The sequence below is a fragment of the Pelobates fuscus genome, chromosome 3 (assembly GCF_036172605.1).
Source record: "Pelobates fuscus isolate aPelFus1 chromosome 3, aPelFus1.pri, whole genome shotgun sequence".
NCBI lineage: Eukaryota > Metazoa > Chordata > Amphibia > Anura > Pelobatidae > Pelobates > Pelobates fuscus.
Window position 1 is genome coordinate 26,836,475 of NC_086319.1, and position 26,262 is coordinate 26,862,736.

At 39.1% G+C, this 26,262-nt stretch overlaps 1 protein-coding gene across 7 annotated transcripts in view; it reads left to right on the forward strand.

Moving 5' to 3' along the window:
* CADPS2 (calcium dependent secretion activator 2) overlaps positions 1 to 26,262 on the forward strand; it is a 416,067-nt gene that overhangs the window by 338,515 nt on the left and 51,290 nt on the right. For 6 of the 7 annotated variants that reach the window (XM_063446829.1, XM_063446831.1, XM_063446824.1 and 3 more), the window contains 3 exons: positions 2,443 to 2,517; positions 4,415 to 4,498; positions 5,613 to 5,645. In XM_063446829.1, the coding sequence (XP_063302899.1) occupies positions 2,443 to 2,517; positions 4,415 to 4,498; positions 5,613 to 5,645 (192 nt within the window). The remainder of the gene's footprint in view (positions 1 to 2,442; positions 2,518 to 4,414; positions 4,499 to 5,612; positions 5,646 to 26,262) is intronic. The other variant, XM_063446828.1, reaches the window with a different exon arrangement.

Sequence of the window (26,262 nt, forward strand, 5' to 3'; positions counted from 1 at the left end):
CCTTAAGAGTCAAATTGTTGGCAGGAAAGAGCCACGGACCAAAATTGGTCAAGGGGAGCCTCTGTACGGAGCACAAAATCCCAGATCAGACAATAGTGAGGATATCGGGATGTAAATATTTTATAAGAAATGTTTAAGGTCATAATCCTCATTGAGTCCTAGCGGTGACAGAGTCTCCAAGATACTGATCCATTTAGTCTCTCTCTGGAGTAAGAGCTTCTGTCTGTCTCCCCCCCTTCGTAGGGGTGGGATTCTGTCTAGGATTTGGAACCTCAATTGGTTCACGTTGTGGCCATGTATTTTAAAATGTCTGGGTACCGGAGCTTCCACTTTATTGTGTAATAATGCCGCCCTGATGCTCCTTTTGTGCTCCCCTATCCGCTCTTTCACTGGCCTGATGGTCTCCCCCACATATATTTATTACACAATAAAGTGGAAGCTCCGGTACCCAGACATTTTAAAATACATGGCCACAACGTGAACCAATTGAGGTTCCAAATCCTAGACAGAATCCCACCCCTACGAAGGGGGGGAGACAGACAGAAGCTCTTACTCCAGAGAGAGACTAAATGGATCAGTATCTTGGAGACTCTGTCACCGCTAGGACTCAATGAGGATTATGACCTTAAACATTTCTTATAAAATATTTACATCCCGATATCCTCACTATTGTCTGATCTGGGATTTTGTGCTCCGTACAGAGGCTCCCCTTGACCAATTTTGGTCCGTGGCTCTTTCCTGCCAACAATTTGACTCTTAAGGGTCTGCTACCTGTCGCTATTACAGGGTCCCCCACAGACAGGGTCTAGGGACACAGTGGAGTCATAGTAGACAGGTCGATTGCATTGAACTAGTTACCTTTTCCTAATAAACCTGTTAAAAAACTTTTTCTTCCTCCTCCCTTTCATTGTCTATTAAATATATTTTTGTATATTTTTTGCAGTTTTAACCAAATCTCTATTGGAGAATATAATAGTTGTTCTTTCTTTTTCATACAGCTGGTTACCCAACTAGCTTTCTCACAACAAGATTTCGCTTTTTCCCTCTTGATCTCCTGTTACAGGTGAGCATTAACATAACAATACAATATACTATTCTGTGTTTTAAGTGTATGCAAGTCTGTCTATAAGATATGCATCCATTGATGCAGTACCTATGCATTATCATTGGTGTACATATTAATCCATTGTTTATATAAAATTTATATCCTTATTCGCATTGGGGTTTATATATAGATCCCTACTGCACGGTCCGACTCTCATTCGTATCTGTAAATGCATTGTGGTAACACAAACACCCTGTATTTTCGCTAGCTTAAAGAATTTTATCAGAATGCTCGTTTTCAATAAAGTTGTGTGACATACGCATGACGCAATGACGCACGTATGCGTCGGAATGCGGAAGTAGGACCGTGGACTTAATGCGGCAGGGTTTGCCGCCTAATCTTAGGATATTTAAACCCTGATGTTTTCCTTTTGACAGCACGGACACTGGGGCCACCGAAGGGACGCATATGTCCCGAGCGCGCAGCCCATCCACAAGGAAAGCTCACAAGGAAAGCCCTTCTATATACTACAGTCCATCTCCAAAGGAGCTTTATACTGCCGATTGACTTCATTTACTACAAACAGATCTGACCAACCACCAGCAGATACAGAGTGGTGATCACTCTTTCTACCATCAGGAAATCGTTTTATCCATCCCTTCCATCCAGACCATCTCTCACAGACTACAGCACCTTCCTACAGGATACAGCATAAAGAAACAGACGACATTGGTGAGATCTACCCACAGAGAGTGGGCAAACATATAGTGCACTATATACTGGACTGCCACTTATTAGGACCTTTATATTTGATATTTTTTCATCTCTTTCATTTTTTGCATTTTTCTCATTTTTTCATTATTTTTCCATTTTTTTCATTTTTGCAGTCTTTTTCATTTTTATTCTTTTCTTTTTTGCCTTTTTTCATTTTTTTCTCTTTATCTTTTTTGACTCATTTTTTCCATTTTTTTCACTTTTTTGAACTATTCATTACACATAGGAAGATACTGTGTCTAGATAGATATTTGTACATAGTTTGTGTATACAAGATGAATTATGTGCCAATCTGATGAAATACCATTATCTTTATGAATTATACTTATAAGCTTTACAATAAATACTATGAAATTAAGCATAGGTTTAACATTTATTTATGCTATTGATTGAGTGCGGTATTCATATGTGTTTATGATATTGATTAGGAGGTTTTTTAGTAGGGTTATACCTCGAATACCGGCACCTAACACTTAATTGAGTGCCAGCACAAATTGTTTTTTTGTACACAAATTATTATACATTATTATTATATTTTTCCATTTCTATTGAATTGCATTGGTATGTTATATTCTTTTATTTACATTGTTGCTTTGTCTTTTTTTTTTTCCTTGAAAATGCAGCAACAGTACCACTCGAAAATAGATGACTTAATTGAAGAAACTGTTACAGAAATCATATCACTCCTGGTTTCCAAGGTAGATGTGTTCTAATGCTTTTTGTTTCACTCTCTCACAATATTTAATCACATTCCATCAAACACGGTTAAAACCCTTTGTGAATGTATTGTCAGGTAACAACGTTGAGGTCTATTAACATGAATTGTGTTCAAAGGCAGCAGTCGTAGACATAAATAGTCTCAGTAGACTTTAAAGGCAAGTCGCTGTTTCTGCAATGAGTGCGTGTATATAGCATTGCTACATTTATACCGTATTTATAGTGTTCATGTCTAGATATCGGCCTAACACATTTGTTTTGTTGTATTAAATTATATTTATTTCTTATCATAAAGACCATTGTAAGTAACAAAAGCTTTCCTTGCACATACCTTTCCATACAAAAACATAAAGAAGAATGCACACTATTATTTCTCACTGCTCATGGTGCATCCAGATCTGAGGCTGACTTGTCCCAATCCAATGGTAAAAAGAACAATATAGTCCAGGCACTCGGGATCACTTTTGCAGGAGTTTCATTGGAACAACGGGAAAATCACGCAACATTTTCATCTCCACTGAGATTATTCTAAGCTAAATATAGGCCTAAGTACAGCCCCCCTTATTGTTTGCCATAAAAATAATAAAGTTACGCTTTTCGCTCACCTCTTCGCCTCCCGTGACATCATGGAGGAGGCATAGAGGAGCACTGGGTCCTGTTACACATTCGTGGCAAGCGTCATACAAGGTGCACATACAAGTTTTTTTCATAAGAAAACATTGAATCAATGCTTTCCTATGGGGGCTTCCACATCCCATGACTTAGTTTTAATTAGTCAGTGCCGCAAAAGTACTTCTAGTGATTGTCAAGAAGACGGCTACTACAGGTAAGTGTAACCCTGCAATGTAATCATGGCATGTTTAAAAATAAAATGCAGTGTTTTACACTACAGGATTATAAGGACAGCATCACTGTGTCCTGACTACTTCTTTGAGATGAAAAGGCCTGGGTTACTTTAACTGGAAATGAAGGTTTAACGGACCACTAGTAGCATAGGTTGTCTAAGTTTCAAACTTAGGACTGAGTAAGCCATACTGGTAGATACATTCTAGTCAATGCATTTTGGGAATAAGTTACTTTGATTGTTTCTTTAACGTGGCTTTGTGTTATGGAGTGCACTTAATACCATACGATAAATGTATTCCATTGATTATATCAGCCAGGTTCAAAATACCTGCTCAACCTCTAAATCCGTGTAGGAGGAAGTTTTCACTTTGTTTGTTCATTTCTGTTGTTTCTGCAGATATTGTTAGTTATAGAAAAAAAGATAGTGTAAACCAGAGACCATAGGTCTAGGAAACACTGGTGAGATACAGATCTCAGTTGTCTGTTAAAATTTATAATCTTTAATTAGGTATACATAATCATGAACAAAACGATAATGAAAAATAAAAAATAAATAGGAAAATGCACCCAAATAGTGAAAGAGGAGATCTTAAGGGGCTCAGGGAGCTATGGGAAAGATCTGAGCATAGAAAAATGTTGCTCTAGATATATACCTCACTAATAGGAAATATCGGTGGGAGAGACCAGAGACTGCATGTTGCAGTACCCTCTAGTGTAACTCTGTTGAGGCTTTAATGCCTCTATACCTCTATATGGTTACACGTTTTGTGGTTCTGTTTGGCATTCATTAGCCAGTGTATCATACCAGTTTACCCTATTCTTACCCGTATCCAGGGATAAGGATTTGTCTATACATCAGCTGCTAACACGAGTAGTCTCTGGTCTCTCCCACCGATATTTCCTATTAGTGAGGTATATATCTATATTTATATATCTATAATTCAGAAACAAAACTTTTGTTGTTTGCACACTCTGTTCTGTTGTTGCGGTATCTGCTTTATTAGCCAATTACTCTAATATATTTATTCAAAGTTTATTTCAGTGCTGGAAGGTGTATTGTCTAAGCTGGCACGATATGACGAAGGGACGTTATTCTCTTCTATACTGACATTCACTGTAAGTATTCATTGGAAATTAGGCGAATGGAGCCATGGATTATAAACGGGGTTGTTTTTTTGCCTATTGGAATGCAATGTCTTAAATTCATGTTTTAGAACTAAATTTACATCTCAGATGTCCACTGCCACATCCTAATCTCAACATTACTTTCCCGTATGATGGCATACAGCTTGTGCAAAAATCTAATGAGATTATCACCCTATTTATTTAATTTTTGCTTTGACACGGCAACAGGTTTGAGTAACAAAAATAATTCTCCATTATTTCACATTAATAACCCCAATTGTAACATTATTTTTTCTCAATCTCTCCCAAAACTTCAAGTCTGGTCAATCCTTATTGTTATCCAGTTAAATATAATTTGACAATAAATGTCATATTTTTAATTTTAACTATTGCCTCCTTTTTTGATTCTATGTTACTTTAGGTTCTAGTCTTCTGTCATAATTCTCGCTTCACACATTGTACTTTTCTCTGCTCACTTATGTTCCCATCACATAAAAGACCGTTGCCTCACAAGAACAAGATTCTCAGTAACCCCTAATCTCAAAAAAAAAAAAAATGTGTTCATTTCAGCTGGGGATCAATCACACTCTCTATATTATTTGGTTACATTATATATATTTTTTTAAATAATAAGAAACTTGTAACTTTTATGTGCACATCAGAAACATTGTTTTGTTACATTTGCATTTATTATTTCACAAGAGTTGTAACAGAAGATGTTTCATACAATTGTATGTGGATATAGAACATGTAGATGATGTTTCTATTAAAAAAAATGTGAACTTTTACGGTGGTTTTTTTATTGTTAAAATGTTTTAAAATCAACGCATCTAGTAACAGCTCGTATAAATAAACAATTCTCAATATAAGCATAAGAATTTTAAAAAGTATTTTATAAAAATCTGTATTTTCCAATTCATGTGCAAAGTATAATGGTAGGAATAATTAAATTAAACTGCTACTTCATCTTACAATTTTATTTCAATAGAAAAATAGGTAATTAGCAAATCTCCCAACTGAGATATTAATGCATAAATTTAAAAAGGCTGACAACGTTCCATATCTAATTATTTGGTTAATTATTCACCATTAATTTGCTTTGCAGGTGAAAGCTGCCTCGAAGTACGTGGAAGTACCAGTAAGTATATCCAGTTACTTATTCTTAGAAATTGAAGAAATAAGATGCTAATGATTCTCACATTTATATAATTTTAATTTCTTGGAAAAGACAGCAAAAATTGACCAATGATGTTGTGTTTCATTTAAATAAATACTGCAAGTCATTTTCTCAGCGTGGTTAATAAATGAGATATATGTGCTATAATAAGGAAAATTGTTTCATAGTTACCGTAATTTTCTTATTCTGATCATTATTCATGGCAGCATTTACTCATGGGTTAGCTCCTCACCGCAGAAAGGACGGGAAATAGAACTCTGAAACTGGTATACATGGATCCTCCCCCTTCCCATCAGGCAGTCTTAGTAACTAGCTTCACAACTCCTATAATATATGGGTGGGAACGTAATGCTGCCATGAATAATTATCAGGAAAATAAAATTATGGTACGTATGAAACAATTTTCCTTATTCCTGATCAATCATGGCAGTATTTACCCAAAGAGAATACCCAAGCAGTATATATCGAGGGAGGGACAGAGTTCAAAAACAGCTAATAGCTATAAACCCATTATTGAGCTGTATAAACCTTAGAAGACTTTAAATAAGCCAAACAAGTAATCCATAGGATATTGTCCTAAAATCTGTTCAGACAAGTTAATTTACCCTATGGGCTGCTAGGTCAGCAACCCCCAGGCATGTCTCAAATGTCTGAAATATCCTGGAGATAGGAATTAAGACCATGATAGCCAAACCTAGAGGAACAAGGCTAAACCAATAGAAGACAAACTCTCGTAAGAAAAAAGGAACCCATCTTGTAATGGATAAAAAAAAAAAGACTACCTGATGGGAAGGGGGATGATCTATTTATACCAGTTTCATAGTTCTATTTCCTGTCCTTTCTGGTGTGAGGGGACAAGCTAACCCATGAGTAAATGCTGCCATGATTGATGAGGAAAACACATTAAAGAAAACAGAAAGTATAATGTCTCGTAACATGCAATGCTATAGTATATGTAAAGAAAACATTATTAATGCTTTCGATTTTGCCAAACTATTATGAGATAAAAAGAATGGAACTTAACATATTTTTCTGATTATAAAACCATCTATAAGACCCATATATTTTAACTTGAAATTCAGAAGATAACACAACTAGAGTAATTACCGTCAGCTTCAGTGTATATGTGATGTAGTGTGTGTGGGTATTGGGGATGTAGCCAGGGCCAGATTAAGAGTCCATGAGGCCTGGTGCTGACAATTCTGATGGGGCTAATTACAGAATCTTATTGACAGAAAACACTAAAACAGCCATACCTCTCAAGTTCCATGTATCTGGTGGAGATATGCTAAGCTCCGGGTATACAGTCTGGGACAGAGAAAAGGTGTATGTAGTGAATGTGGAAGAAAGGGGACATGACACAGTGTTAGAGAGACTGAAGAAGCAAGACAATTTGCATAGAGCGCAAAGTCAGCTTTACTTTAACTAATTTCATTGTCAGCCAGTAACACAAATTGTGAGTATGAATGAAATATTTTTCCCATCCTCCATTCCTAAATGGCAGAACATTTTTTTTTAAGTAAATTTAAAAAACAAACCATTGCTAGAGTGAGGATTTTAACCAATTAAAAAACGTGATGTTTAATAACATTTCACAAAACCATCCGCGAAGATAAAAGTCCAACGCAGACTCCGCGGCAAGAATATTGAGCTGATATAGATTACATATACGCAAGAATGAGAAAGCAATCCAAAGACAAGCTAATGCATCTGAACTAACCATGAGTTTGACCCTGAAGCACAGAGGAGGAAAAAAAAAAACAGTTGTTATTGTCTAACATTACTGTGCAACTAGTATTTTTTTTTTTTTTAAAAGGATACACTAAAGAAAATCACTTTTGAGCAATGCTTAAAAAAAAAAAACCAAAAAAAAAAAAAACCTCCTAAAAAAGGTGACCAGGCTGACTGACTGGCTTTCCCCTAAAAGTCCTGGTAAAGTGCTCTGTGCATGGTCCTAGTGCCCAGTCCCCTTCTGCATCTTAAAGTCCGCTGGATAGTTGTCGATGACCCCGTTTTGCAGGGATTGAGATCTGGGGAATTTAATAGGCCAAGCCAACACCTTAAACTATTTGTCATGTTCCTCAAACCTTTCCTAAATAATCTTTGCAGTGTGGCAAGGTGCATTATCTTCTTCAAAGAGGCCACTTCCACCAGGGAGCACCATTGCTATAAAGGGGTGTACATGGTCTGCAACAATCTCTAGGTAGATGGTATGTGTCAAAGTAACACCCACATGACTGCCAGGATTGCCTCTACCACCCTACCTTCTTCCCATAGTGCATCCTGCTGCCATCTCTTCTCCAGGTAAACAACATACACGCACCCTGACATACACCTGATCTAAAAGAAAACACGATTCATCAGACCAGTCAATCTTTTTCTATTGCTCCATGCTCCAGTTCTGATGCTCATGTCCCCACCCGAGGAGCTTTTGGTGGTGCACAATCTTTCCAGTCTGTGGCTATGCAGCCCTATAAGCAGCAAACTGTGATGCACTGTGTATTCTGACCAGCATTATGTTTTTCAGCTGTTTGAGTTACAGTAGCTCTTCAGTGTGATTGGACAAGACAAACTTGCCTTCACTCCCCACATGCATCAGTAAGCCTTGAGCATCCATGTCCCTGACACAGGTCCACCAGTTGTCCTTCCTTGCACCAATTTTGATAAGTACTAACCACTGTATAAAAGGAACACCCAACAAGACTTGCCGTTTTTCAGCTTATCTGACCCAGTCCTTAGCCCTTATCAAAGTCACTCAGATATATTTGCTTGACAATTTTTCTGCTACCAACACATGAAATTCAAGAACTGACTGTTCACTTGCTACATATACCCCATCCCTTAACAGATGCCATTGTAATGATATAATCAATTTTATTTACTTCCCCTGTCAGTTGCTTTCATGTTATGGCTGATGTGTATACACACAGTATCTGTCACATTCACCAATTAGATGTAACCAGTTAGTAGCTATTCAAACAGAGTGACTTCCTGATTGAGATTAAAGCTTTTTGCACCAGTGTACGTGGACACACATTTAAGTTAAAATGTTCTTTCACTAGTTTTATCTGCATTCAGCGCTGCCGTTATTTGTCTGTTTATGATGATGTCAAAATAACAGGAAGTGAGCAAATAATTATTACTTTCCCTCACTTGGATATAGACAGAGGACATGCACACAGCCTCCAACTGTCCAATGCGAAAGGAGGCAACCCACAATTCCAAGGCTGCACGTGCATGCTAGGAATTGGGGACAAGATTATGTGTACTCTGTATCACTTGAATTACCAAGGAGGATATAAATCGTGGAATGTTGAATTATTTTTCACATACCGAAATAAATAATGTAAAGACATTTATATATTTGATATTTTGTAGTTTCTTTTTTTTATGTTTAAAAATCATCTTGAGTTTTTTTTAAGCATTATATCTATTTCATATAGTCCAAGATCAAAAATACAATTAAGGAAATGTTCGATTGTGTTCTTTAGGCAGTGATCATTTTGTTTGTAACGACTTCCCTTAGGGTTTCTGGGAGAGAGAAAAAAAAAGTCAAATGCTTTTCGTACTCCCTTTTGGGAAGTTAAAATCGTATTATTCTCTGTGCACTTTTCCAGTTGGGAGGAGATAGGATGTTGCCTAGTGACACGCACACCAGCTTATCCAAATATTTTCCCTGTTTGTTGTAAACATTACATCTGAAAATGACTCCCTGTGTCATAATAAAACTGTGTATACATGTATATATAGATTGGGGGGGTAACCATGTGTTTACAGAGACTACATTTAAAACAAGTTCTCCCGTAATTATCTGTAGCGTGTAAATTAATTTGTATTACCTACAGAGCGATGTTACCGTTTTTTTGTGATTGAATATTTTTTGTAAAGGTAATATTAGACACAGACAGGGTTATTTACTAAAGATAGAATTGTTGGGAATTCAAAGGCATATTAGCCAAACTGGAAAAAAATAGCCAAGACAGAAAAATGTTGAATTCCATTTTTATTACCTGCAACTCTTACTTTCTGTGGTTCTGTGGCTTGATTTTTTTTACAGTCAAAAATTAGAAGTTAGAAAAAGAAAATGTAACCTTCATTAAATTCATACTAAAACATACCATACATAAATGTATAAATAATACTAAAAAGATACAAGAAAACCTATACTAAGAAATAAATGAAAAATACAACCAAACAAGATCAGAACCTGACCACACACTGCAAATATCTTAACAGTATAAATACGCTAATAAGGAAATGTATGAAACAACAAAATATGAATTACATACCAATGATAAATAGCAGTACCAAAGAGAAGGCGAACCAAACCAAAGGCCCCCCAACGTTTCGGATGTGAGTCTTTCTCTATTATTAGATTTGAGGTCTAAGTCACATTGACGGTCAATAATTTCCATTTAAAGATCCCTTGGAGTCTCCGTTAAATTCACAGAGAGGGGGGTTAGTCAACACATTTAGGGTCCTTTCTTGAGTGCAGAACACTCTTGGAACCCATCCTGGAGCAGAGGCTTGCCGTCACGCACCTAGGAGGATATTCTGCAGATTACAATTTCAGTGTGGTTTGACAATTAGTCAATGTCTGCACTTGTAGACTTCTAATTAATTCTGAAAAGCTATGATGTCATTAAACAGGACATGCACCAGTTGATGGTTTGTCTGAAGCTTCAGAATTAGTAAATATTTGATGGTTGCTTATGCTGTCCATGTTGAAGGGTCCAGTGAGCCACAAGTGTCCAGTTTGGCATGGGTTGAGCACCCGTGATAAAGAAAGTGGAGAATGTCTTTCTATTACAATGTAATATGTAGAGTTTCTTGCAGTACTTTGTCTTAAAGCTAATTTATAATTTATATGAATATGTATATTCATATATAAGACATTTATGTTAAGGTAAATAGTGGAATTCTCACTGTGATGTTTATTGTATGTGTGTGTGTGTGTGTATATATATCTATAGTTTAAAGGAAAATGTCAGGTTAAATTATTCCTTGGAGATCATTCTATTTTTATATTTTTTTGCTGGTGGTGTGTCCATATATTTACAGTTGGCCTAAAATAATGAACTTGGGAAATAATAAAATGTAACTTGCTGCAAATGATTTAACACGCTGTCTATTTGCATGTGATTGTGTTACCATGGTTCCCTAACTGGATTTGAAGTAGTTGATATTTGATTAATATATTATCCATGCTCTCTCTGTTCTGACTACTTCAATAACTTATCCTAATTTTACTTTAAAATAGATTCATATTGAATCATGTTTTTTTAAAATACGTAATTCTTCCTAGAGTAAAGATCCTCAACGTTAAAAATGTAGTATATTGTAATCCCTGGTGTATGATATTTATTGGAATTAATCAGACAGTAACAAATCAGACAATTCAGCCAAGATGTTTAAATTCTCTTACTTTCTAGAGGTTTTGGAACTGGTGCATTAATCACCAGAACTGTATCAACAACTTTAATCTGCTTTATCAGAATGTGAAGACCAGAGGAATATGTCTGTAGCCTGCATTTGTGGCAGACTTGTATACGGACAAAACCCTCCTCCCCTCGAAACTGTAGAATTTTTTGGGGTGAGGGGTTGTGGATTATGTTTGTAACTCCCTTTAGTTCAGAAAATTATAAACACACAGACTCACACTCATATACACACATGCTCGCATTCATATACACGCACAGATACAAACATTAATATACAGTAATACATACACATGCATATACACTCACATTAATATACTGTATACACACACATTTGCACACAAGCTCCTATTTATACACACATACTAATATTTATATACGCACATATAAATATTCACACTCAAAGTCATACAGTGATACATACACACACATTCATATACACATAATCATATTCATATGCACACATACTTGCATTCACACACTCACATACATTTGATTTTTATGTCAACCTTTATCCCTAAGATACCTGCTGGGATCAGTCTGGACATTGATTGCACAGCCTCCTGCAGCTCTGTACTGACTAATGCCAGGGCTGGGATGATGTTACATCTCAGCTACCGGTATCAGTACTGGGTAGCCCAGACTAATTCCAGCAGCTCCCTCCCCGCCTGTGAGGTCTGCTCATTTGAATCTGTAAACAAGCACTTGACCATCAGAAAATTGGTTGAACAGTATTTTCTCATGCAAACCTTTTTTCTATGTGAGTTGAAATTTTAGTAAAATGAATTATTTGAGGTTTTGTGATTACAATTCTTAGCAGGCTTTGCCAATGACTAGATGAGGTTGATTGGAATCATATAACACATAGGCTGTTTAGCAAGTGGGTGTCTTATTATCCCTTATATCCAATTTAACTCCCACTAGTCCCAGCCATAAACTTCCTGAGGATGATAGGAGCTGTAGTCAAGCAAGGGTTCATACCCTCTGTTTAAATGGGAAATACATTCCCACCAGAGTGTCTAGTTTCTTTGACCTAGGATGGGCAGAGGTCAAACAGAGAAGACGTTTTTAACTGGACAGCAGGAGCTTTGACACTGAGTGTGTAAGTCACCCCACCATGGGCACCCTGTCCACGGTGTCTGGTGTTTTGATTAAACATGCAGTGTCTGCAGACATCGGATGAAAAACTTGTAGAAAACTAATATTAGCAGGCAGTGAAAATGGCAGAGTTGCAATCAGACTTGAAATTGTCACATTTACTGAAGTCAAGTCCAGTCTTTATTCGCTCCTCCTGACTGAATCTGTGTAACTTGGCTGGAAACATTTGTTGTCTGGTATAAAATCAGTGCTTTCTGTGTGCTATAGAACGTATAGAATCTGGAAAATTTGCAAAGCAACAAAATCAGGATAGAATGCATTCAGTAGGATGCATATTCAGAAATTAACGTTTACTCGCTTTTACGTACAGTAATAATCAGGACTATTGCTGCTGGGCACACTAGCGAATTTAAAAAAAATCTCTGACCATAAGGGTTAACCACGTGGCAGCACGCCAGCACTTGTTACCCAGTCAAATTTTTTTTTTCTATTCTCTATCTATAATTTGTTTTCTTATTTTTACCACACCACAGATTGCGGTGTTGGAACTTACAAAAAAAAAAAAAAAAAAAATGAAGACAAGAGAAAAGAAAGAGGTTAGGGACAATGGTGCTCCACTACATGAGTTCTGCTGCTACGGTAGAGGATGGTGAATGGTGCTCATTGTAAAATAAATAAAGCTCAATATTGATAGTAAAGAAGTCATTTTATTTGCCTTAAATATTCTGTACACTCCACATGCTATTGTAGTGTAGAAAATTGAAAATTGAGAAAAATACTTTTATACGTATTTGTGTGTGAAGTGATCTGTACTCTGCTGGGATTTTTTTTTCCTATCACAATAAAACATATTTCAAAAACAAAAAATAAATGAGCATTTGGTGGTTAATATTACTCCTTCTAACTTAAAATGGTGGTTGGGGGCTACTGAATAATCAAAGGGGATGGCCATGCAATTGTCCCCTTAACCGCACACACATGGACTTTGGGTGGTATCAGTGTGGTTGGTCATGTCATAATACAGCCCCCAATGAGGGTGCTATCCAGTTGACCCTTGTAAAGTTGGAAATGTAGTATGTCATTTTCCAAATGTGTGGCAGAAATTGTGTTGTAGTGGAGTGCTCACAGAGGGTCGCATGTAATGTATGGAGTAAAGAACTAGTGAGGGACGCGTATAGAGGTATTGCAGCGGAAGGCCAATATTTTCAAATGTAAGTCTCGAGCTGCCGGGTGTATGTAAAGTAATGATAGCATGAACAAATGTAGCTTAATTGTACCAAAGTAGCAGAAATGGACTGTGAATGTAAAGTAATGATTATAGCATGAACAAGTTAGGTTAATAGTACCAAAGTAGCAGAAATGGACTGTGAATTGGACAGGAGTGATGCTCTGGTATTCGATCTGGTTTATTTATTTTTATTTTTACACGGAGTGGTGTACTTAAACACAGTATAATAGGCTGATATATAACCCCAAGCTACAGGAAGGCCGAAATTAGGTTGTAGCTGTAAGCCCACCTGGGACCGTATGAAGCTTATGTAAGTGAAGGCCTAGTGAGATCCGTGTGTCAAGGTATAGGAGTCGAAGGCCAAGAGAGCTCATTGCGATTTAGGAGTAGCTGGGTAGCCATTTAAGTGTAGTATGAGCATTAGCAGGTGCATGAAATTATATTATTTGGGCTGGTTAATGGTTGTTAAGCTGTGGAGCAGTTGCAATTTACACATTATGCAAAATTGCAGATATTCGCAAGCAGACATTCACACACACACACAGTTACAGACAGACAGTAACACAAACAGTCACAGGTAGACCATTACACATGCAGTCACAGACAGTCGTACAGGCAGACTGTCAAACACACTGTCACAGTAACACACACACAGTCACAGGGAGACAATCACACACACAGTCACAGACAGACACACACACAGCCACACATACAGTCACAGGCAGACAGTCACACACACAGTCACACATACAGTCACAGGCAGACAGTCACACACACAGTCACACATACAGTCACAGGAAGACAGTCACACACACAGTCACACATACAGTCACAGGAAGACAGTCACACACACACACACATACACAGACAGTCACACATACAGTTACAGACAGTCACACAGCCACTCTCACTTACTGACAGTTTGGGCTGGAGGAGGAGTGGAGTCACTGAAGTGAAGTCCTTGGTCTGTAGCTGTTGGGGAAGCAGGGACTCTTTCCTGCTTCCCCTCTCTGTGTAGCAGCAGTGGGTGGACACTGCCCCTGCTGCTGATTTAGCTCCGCCCCCACGGGTGATTTAGCTCCACCCCACCAAAGATTTGGCTCCGCCCCTAGCCTTTCCCAAAGTTCTCCTGCTTCCGGCCCCTGTGTGTGAGCTGTGTCAGCTGCCCAGCGCCCCTATTACCATTGCGCCCTGTGCAGCCACACAGCTCACACCTCCTAAAGGCCAGTCCAGGTGGCAAGCCCCTACCTGGTGGCACCTGGGGCGGACCGCACCCCACACCCCACCCTTAGTACACCACTGCTGGACCTAGTGGTTTAACACAAAGCAGTAACCACTTAAAACAGAACTAAACTAGATAAATACTCCAAGCCAAAGAGGAGCACAATAAAAAACTGAAAATAAACAAAAACGTGTACAGGATAATACTTACAGGCTGGTTCAGAAACAGCAAAAAGTAGTCAGATAGGCCAGGGCCAGGATTACGGACTGAAACAGGTTGATAAATCAGGTCTGGTACACGCAGGGCCAGATTAACATAGAGGCTGATGGAGCTGAAGCTCCAGTCTCATGGAATAGGCTTATTCCTTAAAAAACCTTATGTGGATTGTCTGACAATGAAATAAGTTAACGTAAAGCTGACTTACTGCTTCGGTCTTTCAAACACCTTGGCATGGCCCCTTAATTCTACACTCACTACACTCACTACATCCACCTTTACTGGACAAACACACTAAAAAGCTCTAAAACCGCCCTCCTTCAATAGGGAGACCCAGTACCTGATTGGCTTTGCTTCCTGGGAACAATCAGCCAATGTAAAGGCATGGTTTTTTAAATATCTTTGCTCACTTTATGCGTTTTCCTTTTTTTTTATTTTAATTTAGAAAGTCAAAATGTTTATTTCTAACCATCCCTGTTAATATATACACTGGGTTTTTTTTTCTATCCTTTTGTTGGATCTGATAAAAGGTTTAGTTGGCAGTTATACATCTGTAGCTGTGAAAACCGACGGCATAGTTGGTACTTCCCAGTATTGACTTGTAAACGAGTCAACGTGCACCTGTGGGATTAGGTGCGACAGCAGGAAGTTAGAGCATTTGCAGCATATAATTAACCAGGAATGTATCATCATCTTTTCAAACTGTACGCTCTCTCTCTGCCAGGTTAACTAGTGATTAACTCCAGTCTACACCCTTATTAAAGCTTTTTTTTTATTCTCCTGTATTCAGCTACTTGTGTAACCAGTGACATAATAGAAGACCATGACTATGTTTGATTTCCTAATGTGCTTAAGTCTTCATGCTTCAATAGTCTAAAAAGGTCTGTGAGTGACTCAATCTGTTTTATCTGCTGTCTAATACTTTTATAAAACAAATAGAAAGTCTATAGTTAAACAACAAGAATACCTTGTGTTCTGTAGCGAGAATAAAGAGCATTTGGCTACAGATTGAAAACGTCTGTAGGCAGGCAGGGTGGGTGGAGTGTCTCCATATGTTAACCCTTAATGCAAACATTGAATGATGAACCTGCGATACATTCAGTGAGCCTGGAATCAGGTGTATCTTAAAAACAAGCAAAAGAAGTGTCTTACATTGGCATTTTCTAAATGTATTAATAGGAGAAAAAAAAGTTAGCATTCATTTGGGGTTACTATCTAATAATTTTTGTAAATAATTTTGTGCCTCATCAAAATCTGAAATGCAATTAATACCAGTTGAATTTTACAGATGCATGCTTTCTTCGGCATAATCAAGCTGTTAAATAGCAAGTATTAAGGAATTTGGGGTATTATTCAATTAAATATTTTATCACTTTGCTCTTTTTGTAATTAGGCCAACATCAAAATTATCATATGCGCATTTTTAATTTGTGCAAAACTTTATTGAGTAGACTGTTTACATCCTTAAGGTAAAAGTGCGCCCATGGGCCTTCTGGCACCATAACAACTTAATTTAAATTAAGCTGTTATGGTGACCGGAGTGTCTCTTAAGTTACAGCATGGTTACTATATTATACTTCTTAAAATTTACTACAATTATTGCAGGCGTGTGGCGACACGCACATTTAGTTATCAAAGTCTTTGGCATAATGGCATAACTGATACAAAAAGATCCAATCTAACATTTAATTGGTACATTATATGAATTTGATAGGGAAGCTGAAGCACATGGGTCTCCTAAATCAAGACGCTAGACCAGTACTTGGTGGTCCATCATAGAAAGATCTTTAAAAAGTATAGCATTCAACCGGCATTTTCGTTTTGATTGCCCCCAGGCAGCAGAAGGCCACATATTTCATAACGAAAACCAGGAAGAGAAAGAGGATCTAAAAACATATATATATATATATATATATATATATATATATATATATATATATATATTTATATATATATATATAGGCACTCTAAGTAAAGTAGCTACAGACTGTCCAAGATTTATCCAAGGTTTATCTCATAATGTTTATACATTAAGTGAAATGCTTTCAATTGGACTATGTAACAACCCAATGCAAAAAAATAATGATACAATCAATTAACTAAAAGTAGTCTACTTCTGCAGTGTACCATCAACTGTGCAATAAATATGAGGCTTACTAAATGCAGAGACTCCATTTATCTTAAAACACCTTTTCTTTTTAAAGTCACCTTTAAGTAAATAGTAGAGATATGGAGATACAAAATATGCTCAGATAGAGCAGTGGGCAGGACTTCAACTAGATTATCATAGAATCCCAGGTTCAACTTCTTGCAAGATCATCTCAGCTTTTCAGAAGTAATTATTTTGAGAACTTTGTATTGTTAAAACCACCATTCAGGTGGCTTGTCCCACCCTTAGAAGGAAATAAGAAACTTACCTTAATCCCGGGGCTTCCTTCGCCCCTGTCCTCGATCCACCTCCATGGTGACAACATCAGAATTTACAATGTGTAGCTAATCCAGCATTGGATTGGCTGAAATCGGCAAGGAGGCGGGATGGGTGTGGGGCCAAAAATTGTTTTGGCCAATCAGCACCTCCTCATAGCGATGCATCTCTATGAGGAAAATTCTGCGTTTCCATGCAGTGCTGTCTTCTGTGCAGCACTGCCACAGGAAGCACCTCCAGTGGCCATCTAAGGAGTGGCCACACGAGGTGTCCCCAGGGGACAATGTAAACACTGCCTTTTCTTTAAAAAGGCAGTGGTTACATGAAAATACCTGAAGGGTTCTAGTGACTATAGTGTCCCTTTAACAAAGGTAAGAATATCTAGACCACAAAATGGCCTTTTAAACAATTAAAAACCTAATGTTTTTCTTCCAGCTTAACACTTTGATGTTCTTTCTAATGTTATGAAAATGTAAAAGTACCACTTTTAAATCTTGATTAGAATGGAGTGAGCTTTAATTTGCATTATATGTCAATTGATCCCATCATCACTCTCATGATGTATGCATGTTAAAGGAACAGTCCAAGCACCATAATCACTCCAGCCCGCCATTGCGATGTAAGCTCATTGGTGCAGTGCTTAACTTATTGGTTGAGAGCACTGCTGCCATTCTCAGCCAATGAGCCAGCCCTGTGCAAACCTCTGTGGAGCTATTGTAGGCTCCCAGAAGGAGCTTCTGGCTCCAGGAAAGGCTGCTGTAACCGAACCCAGGTAAGTTCCTGTTTGCAAACAGTTTGACTACTTATCCTGGGAGGGTGCAATGGCACTCTTGATACCATAACCACTACAACAGGCTGTAGTGATTCTTGGAGTGTCCCCTTAAAGTGAGAGTTTTTGGCTTTTTTACATGTGAGATTTGACCAAATTCAGATTATAACACCCGTCACAAATTTCCTGTGTTGTAAGTAAATCTCCATTTTACCAACTATAGGAAACTGAATGACCTTTACACGCTTAAATGGTACTCTTGAATGTTAGAGAATCAAATTTTATCAATATATTGTGCTAGCATAATTGTTGAGAATTTAGTCTAGATTTTGATAAAATCAGGGGTAAAAAATAGCCCTTTCCCCCTCCTCTAAGTCAATTCAGTCTGTGCCAATTGGCACAGAAATAGGAAGGCTCTGCATAAAATTGTTATCATGGAAACATTCCTCTGCTTGAATGCAGCCTGAGAGAGAGCAATGCCTCCATGGGGTAGTAGAGAGAAGGGGCAGGATTTATGTGAGAGCTGCACAGAAAGAGTAGAGAAACAGCCAGAATGGTTTATTGCAGCCGGTCTGGAAGGCAGTCTGAGGATGGAGAGAGAGAACAAATAAGTTTTATTTGCACAAAGCCAAGATAAAGTGTTTGAGACTTTTAAGCTGTTAATGGCAGCTTCCCCGACCAGGGACTGGTTACAGTCACTTAAAAAACATGATTGATTCATCAGGAGACAGGAAAAATGGAAATACCTTAAAATAGGAGCTTTTAATTGTAGTAAGGGAAGAAACAATTGATTGTATAACAAGAAAACGGCAATCCTATGCAATCATCACAGGTTGACTTTAAAGTTAAAGTACCGTACTCTTATTTTATATAATATATAGGAAGTACCCTATTTTATATAATATATAGAAAGTACTCTATTTTATATAGGATGTACTCTATTCTATTTTATACAATATATAGATTTATGGGTAAATGTTTTAGCCCAGTTATATAAATGCTAAATAATAGAGTATCTTTTACATTATTACATTTTTATTGGACTCAAATGTTTAGCAAAGTGCTACAGGATTGTAGGAACAACAGGCCAACATCGTATTCACAGGGAAAGCAATTTAAAAAAAAAATAAAAAAGAATAATACAGAGATACCATTTTTTTTTTTTTCAAAGAGTCCTAAAGAGATCAGGCATGAGAAAGTGAGAGATAAAAAAGTGACTGACTAGAAATAAATGATATACACCATGTGTACACGTAAATATGCTTACTATGTCATAGAGGGAATAGCAACTTCCAAAAGATTTCTGCTCCTAAACCGTAATAGACCTATAAATATGTGTTACTTATTAAAATACTTTGCGTACACAGAGAATAAAACCTAATAAGGACACTGTGACCAAGAAGGTTTCTTTGGCACCCTGTGATTTATTTAGGTTGTCAACTGAAGGGGACTTTTCAGGATTGACTGCGTGCCTAGAAGCAACTCGGGAGAAGTAAAGTGGTTTTCAAATTAAAGTTGAAACTATATTTCTCTACTTGACAGATAATAAAGTTCTCGACTTCAGCCAAACTGACCATTTTTTGTCCTACTGTGTTTTCTAGTTTTCTGAAAAGTCAGACTTAAGCATCAAGAATTTTAATAGAAAACTCTTTGTCTGCGGACAGCCTTGGAAATAAAATGCAATTTAAAAGCCCTTTCCATGTCTGGTTTTATGATTCTGCTGCCAAACATTGCTGCGATTTTAGTTCATTTTACCGAAACACATTTTTGGAGGATATACAGCACATAAAGTCGGGAAGATTAACATTTAATTGACCTTTGTCAGTTTATCAAAAATGTTTTAGGGAACTGTAATTGTAATTGATAAATCTCACCAGCTGTTGCATTCACCGTAACTTTATGGTGTCTATTAGAGAGCCCACTCTGCAGCAGTAGTCTTTGTATAAATATGTTTGCAGGAAATCATTTTACCCATATGTTCCTATTTCTGGAAATGCAAATTATTTTGAAGTTGAATAATCATATCCAAATAGTTCTTTTTTATAAAAAGAGAAAAGATTATTATTTTACAATTTGGATATAAAGCAAGGCAAAATAATTGAGTACTCGGATGACTGTACAACAATATATAATCTAATTCTCTTGTATGAAAATATATGTACATATACGTGAATACATAAACACAATTAATGTGTGTATTTCTTTAAGCATGTATACTATGTTATGTTTGACTTCTCTGTTAAAGAAAATGTATTTATTTTCTACCTAATTACACTAATACAACAAAAAAGTTTATTACACATAATGAACATTAGATGAAAGTCTCACTTAACCATGAATCCCCTCTAACAGAATATCTATCTTTCAAATCCCCTTCTATTTTCGTTGTTGTGCTCATATTGTGTATAATATCCGAAGGTTTAACCTAGAGAGTTCATGCTTCTAAACATTTGCATATACCTGCATAGCATGGACATATCTGTCTGTATGTTAAGTTTTATTTAAAGGAACACTATAGGGTTAGGAACAAAAACATGTATTCCTGACCCTATAGTGTTAAAACACCATCTGGCCCCCCTTCTCTCCTAAATATAGTAAAATCTTACCTTTATTCCAGTCTTCAGCTGCTGGCTCTTCCCCTGATCTGCCTACTTTGCTGACATAATCAGAAGCGGTGTACTGAACCAATAGCAATGCTTTCCTGAAAGAAAGCATTGGATTGACTGAGCTTGTCAAGGAGGCAGATCAGGGGCAGAGCCAGTGCAAGCCGAACACGGCCCTGGCAAAACAGCCTCTTCTCATAGAGATGTATTGAATTAATGCATCTCTATGAGAAAAGTTCTGTGTCTTCATGCAGAGGGTGGAGACGCTTAATGGCTGTGCTGCACACTGTGCAGTACTGCCCCAGGAAGCACCTCTAGTCGCCATATGAGGAGTGGTCAATGGAACTGTGTGTCCTCCCTGATTCTTTCAAGGATTCCGGGAGCAGAGTTTTAAGACCTGCATTCTTGCACTTGCACGATGTCCTTGTACCAGGGACCACAAGTACCTCACAGGCCCCTGGAGAAGAGACGAACGGAGTAGTGGTACCTGCAGGGGTGGATTTACCCCGAGGCAAACAAGGCATTTGCCTTGGGTGGCACTTTCTGGGGGGCAGCAAAAAAAAAACGCCCCCAATCGCCCAGGCAAATGCCTTGCTAGCCTCTTGTCCTGGGGGCCCAGGAGCTGGCCGGGTGGCCAACTCATGGCCCCCCAGGCTGGCAGTGGTGGAACTTTCCGGGCGGGCCGGGCGGGCAGCGAGGGAGCACTAATCTTCATGTTCAGCTCGCGCGCACCACAGTGATGCTGGAGCCGGAATATGACGCTGTAACGGATCACCTGGCACCCCGACTGGGTTCCTCCATTAAAGGATGCTCCTAGTGTTTCCTGAGGACTCCAAGCACTCTGGCAGACACCACAATCACCAAACCGGAGAAGCATATGAATACTCTCAAGCATATGAATGCTGTATACAGCCGAATAGGAAAAACCATGCAAATAGGTTTACACTCCTAGCAGTTAAACTGGAACAGCATACAATAAATCCTCCCCCAATAATGAGACGACACTTCACTTTGAGGGTTAAGCAGGAACTCAAGATTTATTCACACACTGTCTTATAAAGGATTCTCCCATGCAAGGGAGGGATTTACAATACACCAATCACACAATGGTTACATCCCACAGATTCCCTCCCCTTATCCTGAGAGGAAACTCAATTATACATACAGTTAAAACATACTTTCTACCCAACTTTCATAACTCTAAAACCATACATCACATTTACACAAAAATACATATCCACAATCAATCCATTCAGGGGAACAACATATAAAAAAATGGCATGAATCAGACTAGGGGTTCAAAAGTTAATAAAGTATCTTTTAAAACCCCTGCCAGCATGGCTTTCCAGCTCAGACCGGTTTTACAGAGCCCTCTCTCCTGGAGACAAGGGAGAAGTAATCCAATTACCTCCCAGGACAGGAACAAGACTCCATTATGCACATGGTGACACAAAGACAGTAAAACACTTTAAAATACATAAAGTCACCTTTTACACATAACACACAGACATTTCACATATCCCCAGATAGCTGGGATCTGAGCGCACAAAACTACCGAATAGAGTGCAGATCCTATTCACACAGTTCAATTGCCATGGAGCTAAAGTCTTTCCCATAGTCTTTCATTATATGAATAGGCTCCATGGCATAGCTATCTGGGGTATCACCGCTCACACAAGGCAAGTACCGAATGACCCCACTGTATTAAAAGGGCCAGAATGAGTGACATGCACTCTGTTAGGGCCGAATACTGTTTTTAAAGGGCTTAATCTCCCAGGGCCATAGTCCAAAGGCAAGAGGCGGCCAAGCAGCCCCTCCAAGGACACGTGGCGATGTCGGTTTCGCCACAGACGCCATTCCGCCTCCGGCATCACTATACGGCACGCAAGGGAGCTAAACTGGAGGATTAGTGCTCCCTCGCCGAATGCAGTCACCGGCCGGCCGCCCAGAAGCCCACTGGACCCCAGGGAAAACGATAATGCACCCCAGCACTCCCAAAGGTAAGGAGGCTGGGGAGATTGAATTAAAAAAAAAAGTGAGTGTGTTAACGTGTGTGTGTGTGTGTCTGTGTGTGTCTTTGTGTCTGTTAGTGAGTGTGTGTGTCTGTTAGTGAGTGTGTGTGTTTGTTACAGTGTGTGTGTGTCTGTGTGTTTGTTAGTGTGTGTGTCTGTGTGTCTACTAGTGAGTGTGTGTGTGTATGTTAGTGAGTGTGTGTGTCAGTGAGTGTGTGTGTCTGTTAGTGAGAGTGTATGCGTATCTGTTAGTGAGTGTGTGTGTGTGCGTGTCTGTTAGTGAGTGAGTGTATGTGTGTCTGTGAGTGTATGTGTGTATGTTAGTGTGTGTCTGTTAGTGAGTGTGTGTGTGTGTCAGTGAGTGTGTGTCTGTTAGTGAGTGTATGCATGTCTGTTAGTGAGTGTGTGTGTGTGTCAGTGAGTGTGTGTCTGTTAGTGAGTGTATGCATGTCTGTTAGTGAGTGTGTGTGTGTGTGTGTGTGTCTGTGAGTGAGTGTGTGTGTCTGTGAGTGAGTGTGTGTGTGTCTGTTAGTGAGTGTGTGTGTGTGTGTGTGTCTGTTAGTGAGTGTGTGTGTGTCTGTTAGTGAGTGAGTGTGTGTGTCAGTGATTGTGTGTCTGTTAGTGAGAGTGTATGCGTGTCGGTTAGTGAGTGTGTGTGTGTGTGTGTGTCTGTGAGTGAGTGTGTGTGTGTGTGTGTGTGTCTGTTAGTGAGTGTCTGTGAGTGAGTGTGTGTCTGTTAGTGAGTGAGTGTGTGTGTCTGTGAGTGAGTGTGTATGTGTATCATTATTTTAAGTGTTGTTTTTCAATGTCCTTCATTCACTTTACCTGGTATTTTGACATGCATATCACAACCGCATTGATACCTCTTTTATATCTCAAGTTGACATGTCTATGCCTATCTGTGTTTCTGCCATTGCACCACAAAAAAAAATAAAAAAAAATAATATCTAATAATATAATAAAGGATAAAATATATGTATTTGGAAAAGGTCAAATGAAGAGATGTATACAGAGATCTACTGAATGCAACATGACTATTTATGAGACATCATTCAAAAAGAGGATGATATAAACCTGCTGTTTCCAAGGTTATTGCAAGATTCCACTCTTTTTACTATTTACATGTGAATACATCTCCCCTATTGTATTCCATCTAATTTTAAACAAATAGCTGTGGAATTTATTAACAGTCCAAACGTACACTGAATTTTCATGAATCTTTTTTAGAAAACAATGTTTAAAGTCTCAAACCATTCATTCACTCATGCTCACTCTGTGCTCTGTACCGAGTTATTGAAATATTCAATTTTATCGATCCAAACATTTTTTTTAAAGCTATAAAATTGACTTTCACTTGAATTTATAATGTACATTTCAGCTTCATACATCACTGTGTAAACACTTGTAGACATAGGCGTGGGTCTGTCTAGCCCTAGATCTCTAAAGGATGGAGGTGAGGGGCAGCTAGATCTTAGTGTTTATTTTTAATTTTACATCATGCAGCTGCTTTTTGAAGCAACCATGTATTATGAAAGGAACGACCAATATTTACCAGGCTACATAGGGGATGGGTTGTTGCCCCCAAGTGACTGTCACTGTGTAATGAGACTTCTCTGTTATGGTAGGGGACAGCAAGTCTTTCCTTGGGCTGATGTCCCAGCTGTTTCTGAAACCAACAATTCACCCGATTCTAGAGAAAGCTATAGAATGATTGAGTATTGCGCTCACTCTAATTCGTCACATTGTTTTGCACCTTCAACTCCAACATAAAAACAGGTCAATCTGCACTCGTACCCCCTCGTATACGGTAACCAGTTCAAAATAACCAGGTTTTCTGGTCAACCTTTGTGTCGGAGGTTGATTGACCATCTTAATGGTTCACATCCTATGATTGTTCCATAACTCGTATATCATAATAATTCTATAAATAAAATGCTAACACTGTGCAGAGAGTAGTTCTGTGCAGGTTAAAGATTCATTTAAGACTTTGCCCGTTTATGTTGGAAAGCTGCAGTAAACAAGAGTCAGCTGTTATAATAAGCACTGTGTATATCTGCTCATATAATGTTCTACCAACAGAGTACTTGTATCACAAGAACATGTCAACATAGTATGTAACCGCTTACAGAACTGCGTACAATCAGACTGACTTGCGTTTATTTAAATTTATTTCTAGATACATTTTTTTTTCTATTTTAAAAATCAGAGTTGAATCAAGGGAATAAATGTTTCACAATACAAATGACCAATTATTCAATTGAAATAGACTATTGTTAAAGCTTGTATAATATTTTATATGTGACCTTCACGTTCATGTGTCACTCGGTGGAAGGTCTTTCACAAATGTTGTAAATAAAAGAATGGTCTGGACAAAAGCTGACTATTGTCAATAATTCTTAGAATGTTTAGATAGTGATGTCGCGAACATAAAATTTTCGGTTCGCGAACGGCGAACGCCAACTTCCGCAAACGTTCACGAACCATAGACTTCAATGGGCAGGCGAATTTTAAAACCCACAGGGACTCTTTCTGGCCACAATAGTGATGGAAAAGTTGTTTCAAGGGGACTAACACCTGGACTGTGGCATGCCGGAGGGGGATCCATGGCAAAACTCCCATGGAAAATTACACAGTTGATGCAGAGTCTGGTTTAAATCTATAAAGGGCATAAATCACCTAGGTAGGCGGTAACTTCTTTTGGGGTGGGGGGGTGGGTGACTAGGGGCTTGGGGACCCCTAGTCACCTTTGATTTGGGGGTGAATTTTATTTAGAGCCCCCACCCACCACTCAGGGGGGGGGGTGGGCTGGGGGGGGGCAGTAGGTCCCCCCTTATTGTCTTTTTTAGGGCCCCCACCTACCGCTCAGGGGTGGGGGCCAGGGGGGAGGACAGTAGGTCCCCCCTCATACTTTTTATGGCCCCCACCAACCGTGCAGGGGTGAGGGCCGGGGGGAGGACAGTAGGTCCCCCCTTCATTATTTTTATGGCCACCGCGCAGGGGTGGGGCGGGGGGAGGACAGTAGGTCCCCCCATTGTGATTTATGGCCCCCACCCACCGCGCAGGGGTGGGGGCTGGGGGGGAGGACACTAGGTCCCCCCTCATTATTTTTATGGCCCCCACCCACCACGCATGGGTGGGGGTGGGGGGGAGGACAGTAGTTCCCCCCTCATTATTTTTATGGCCCCCACCAACCGTGCAGGGGTGAGGGCCGGGGGGGAGGACAGTAGGTCCCCCCTCATTAATTTTTATGGCCCCCACCCATCCACCGCACAGGGGTGGGGGCGGGGGGAGGACAGTAGGTCCCCCCATTGTGATTTATGGCCCCCACCCACCGCGCAGGGGTGGGGGCCGGGGGGAGGACAGTAGGTCCCCCCCTCATTATTTTTATGGCCCCCACCAACCGTGCAGGGGTGAGGGCCGGGGGGGAGGACAGTAGGTCCCCCCTCATTAATTTTTATGGCCCCCACCCACCCACCGCACAGGGGTGGGGGCGGGGGGAGGACAGTAGGTCCCCCCATTGTGATTTATGGCCCCCACCCACCGCGCAGGGGTGGGGGCCGGGGGGAG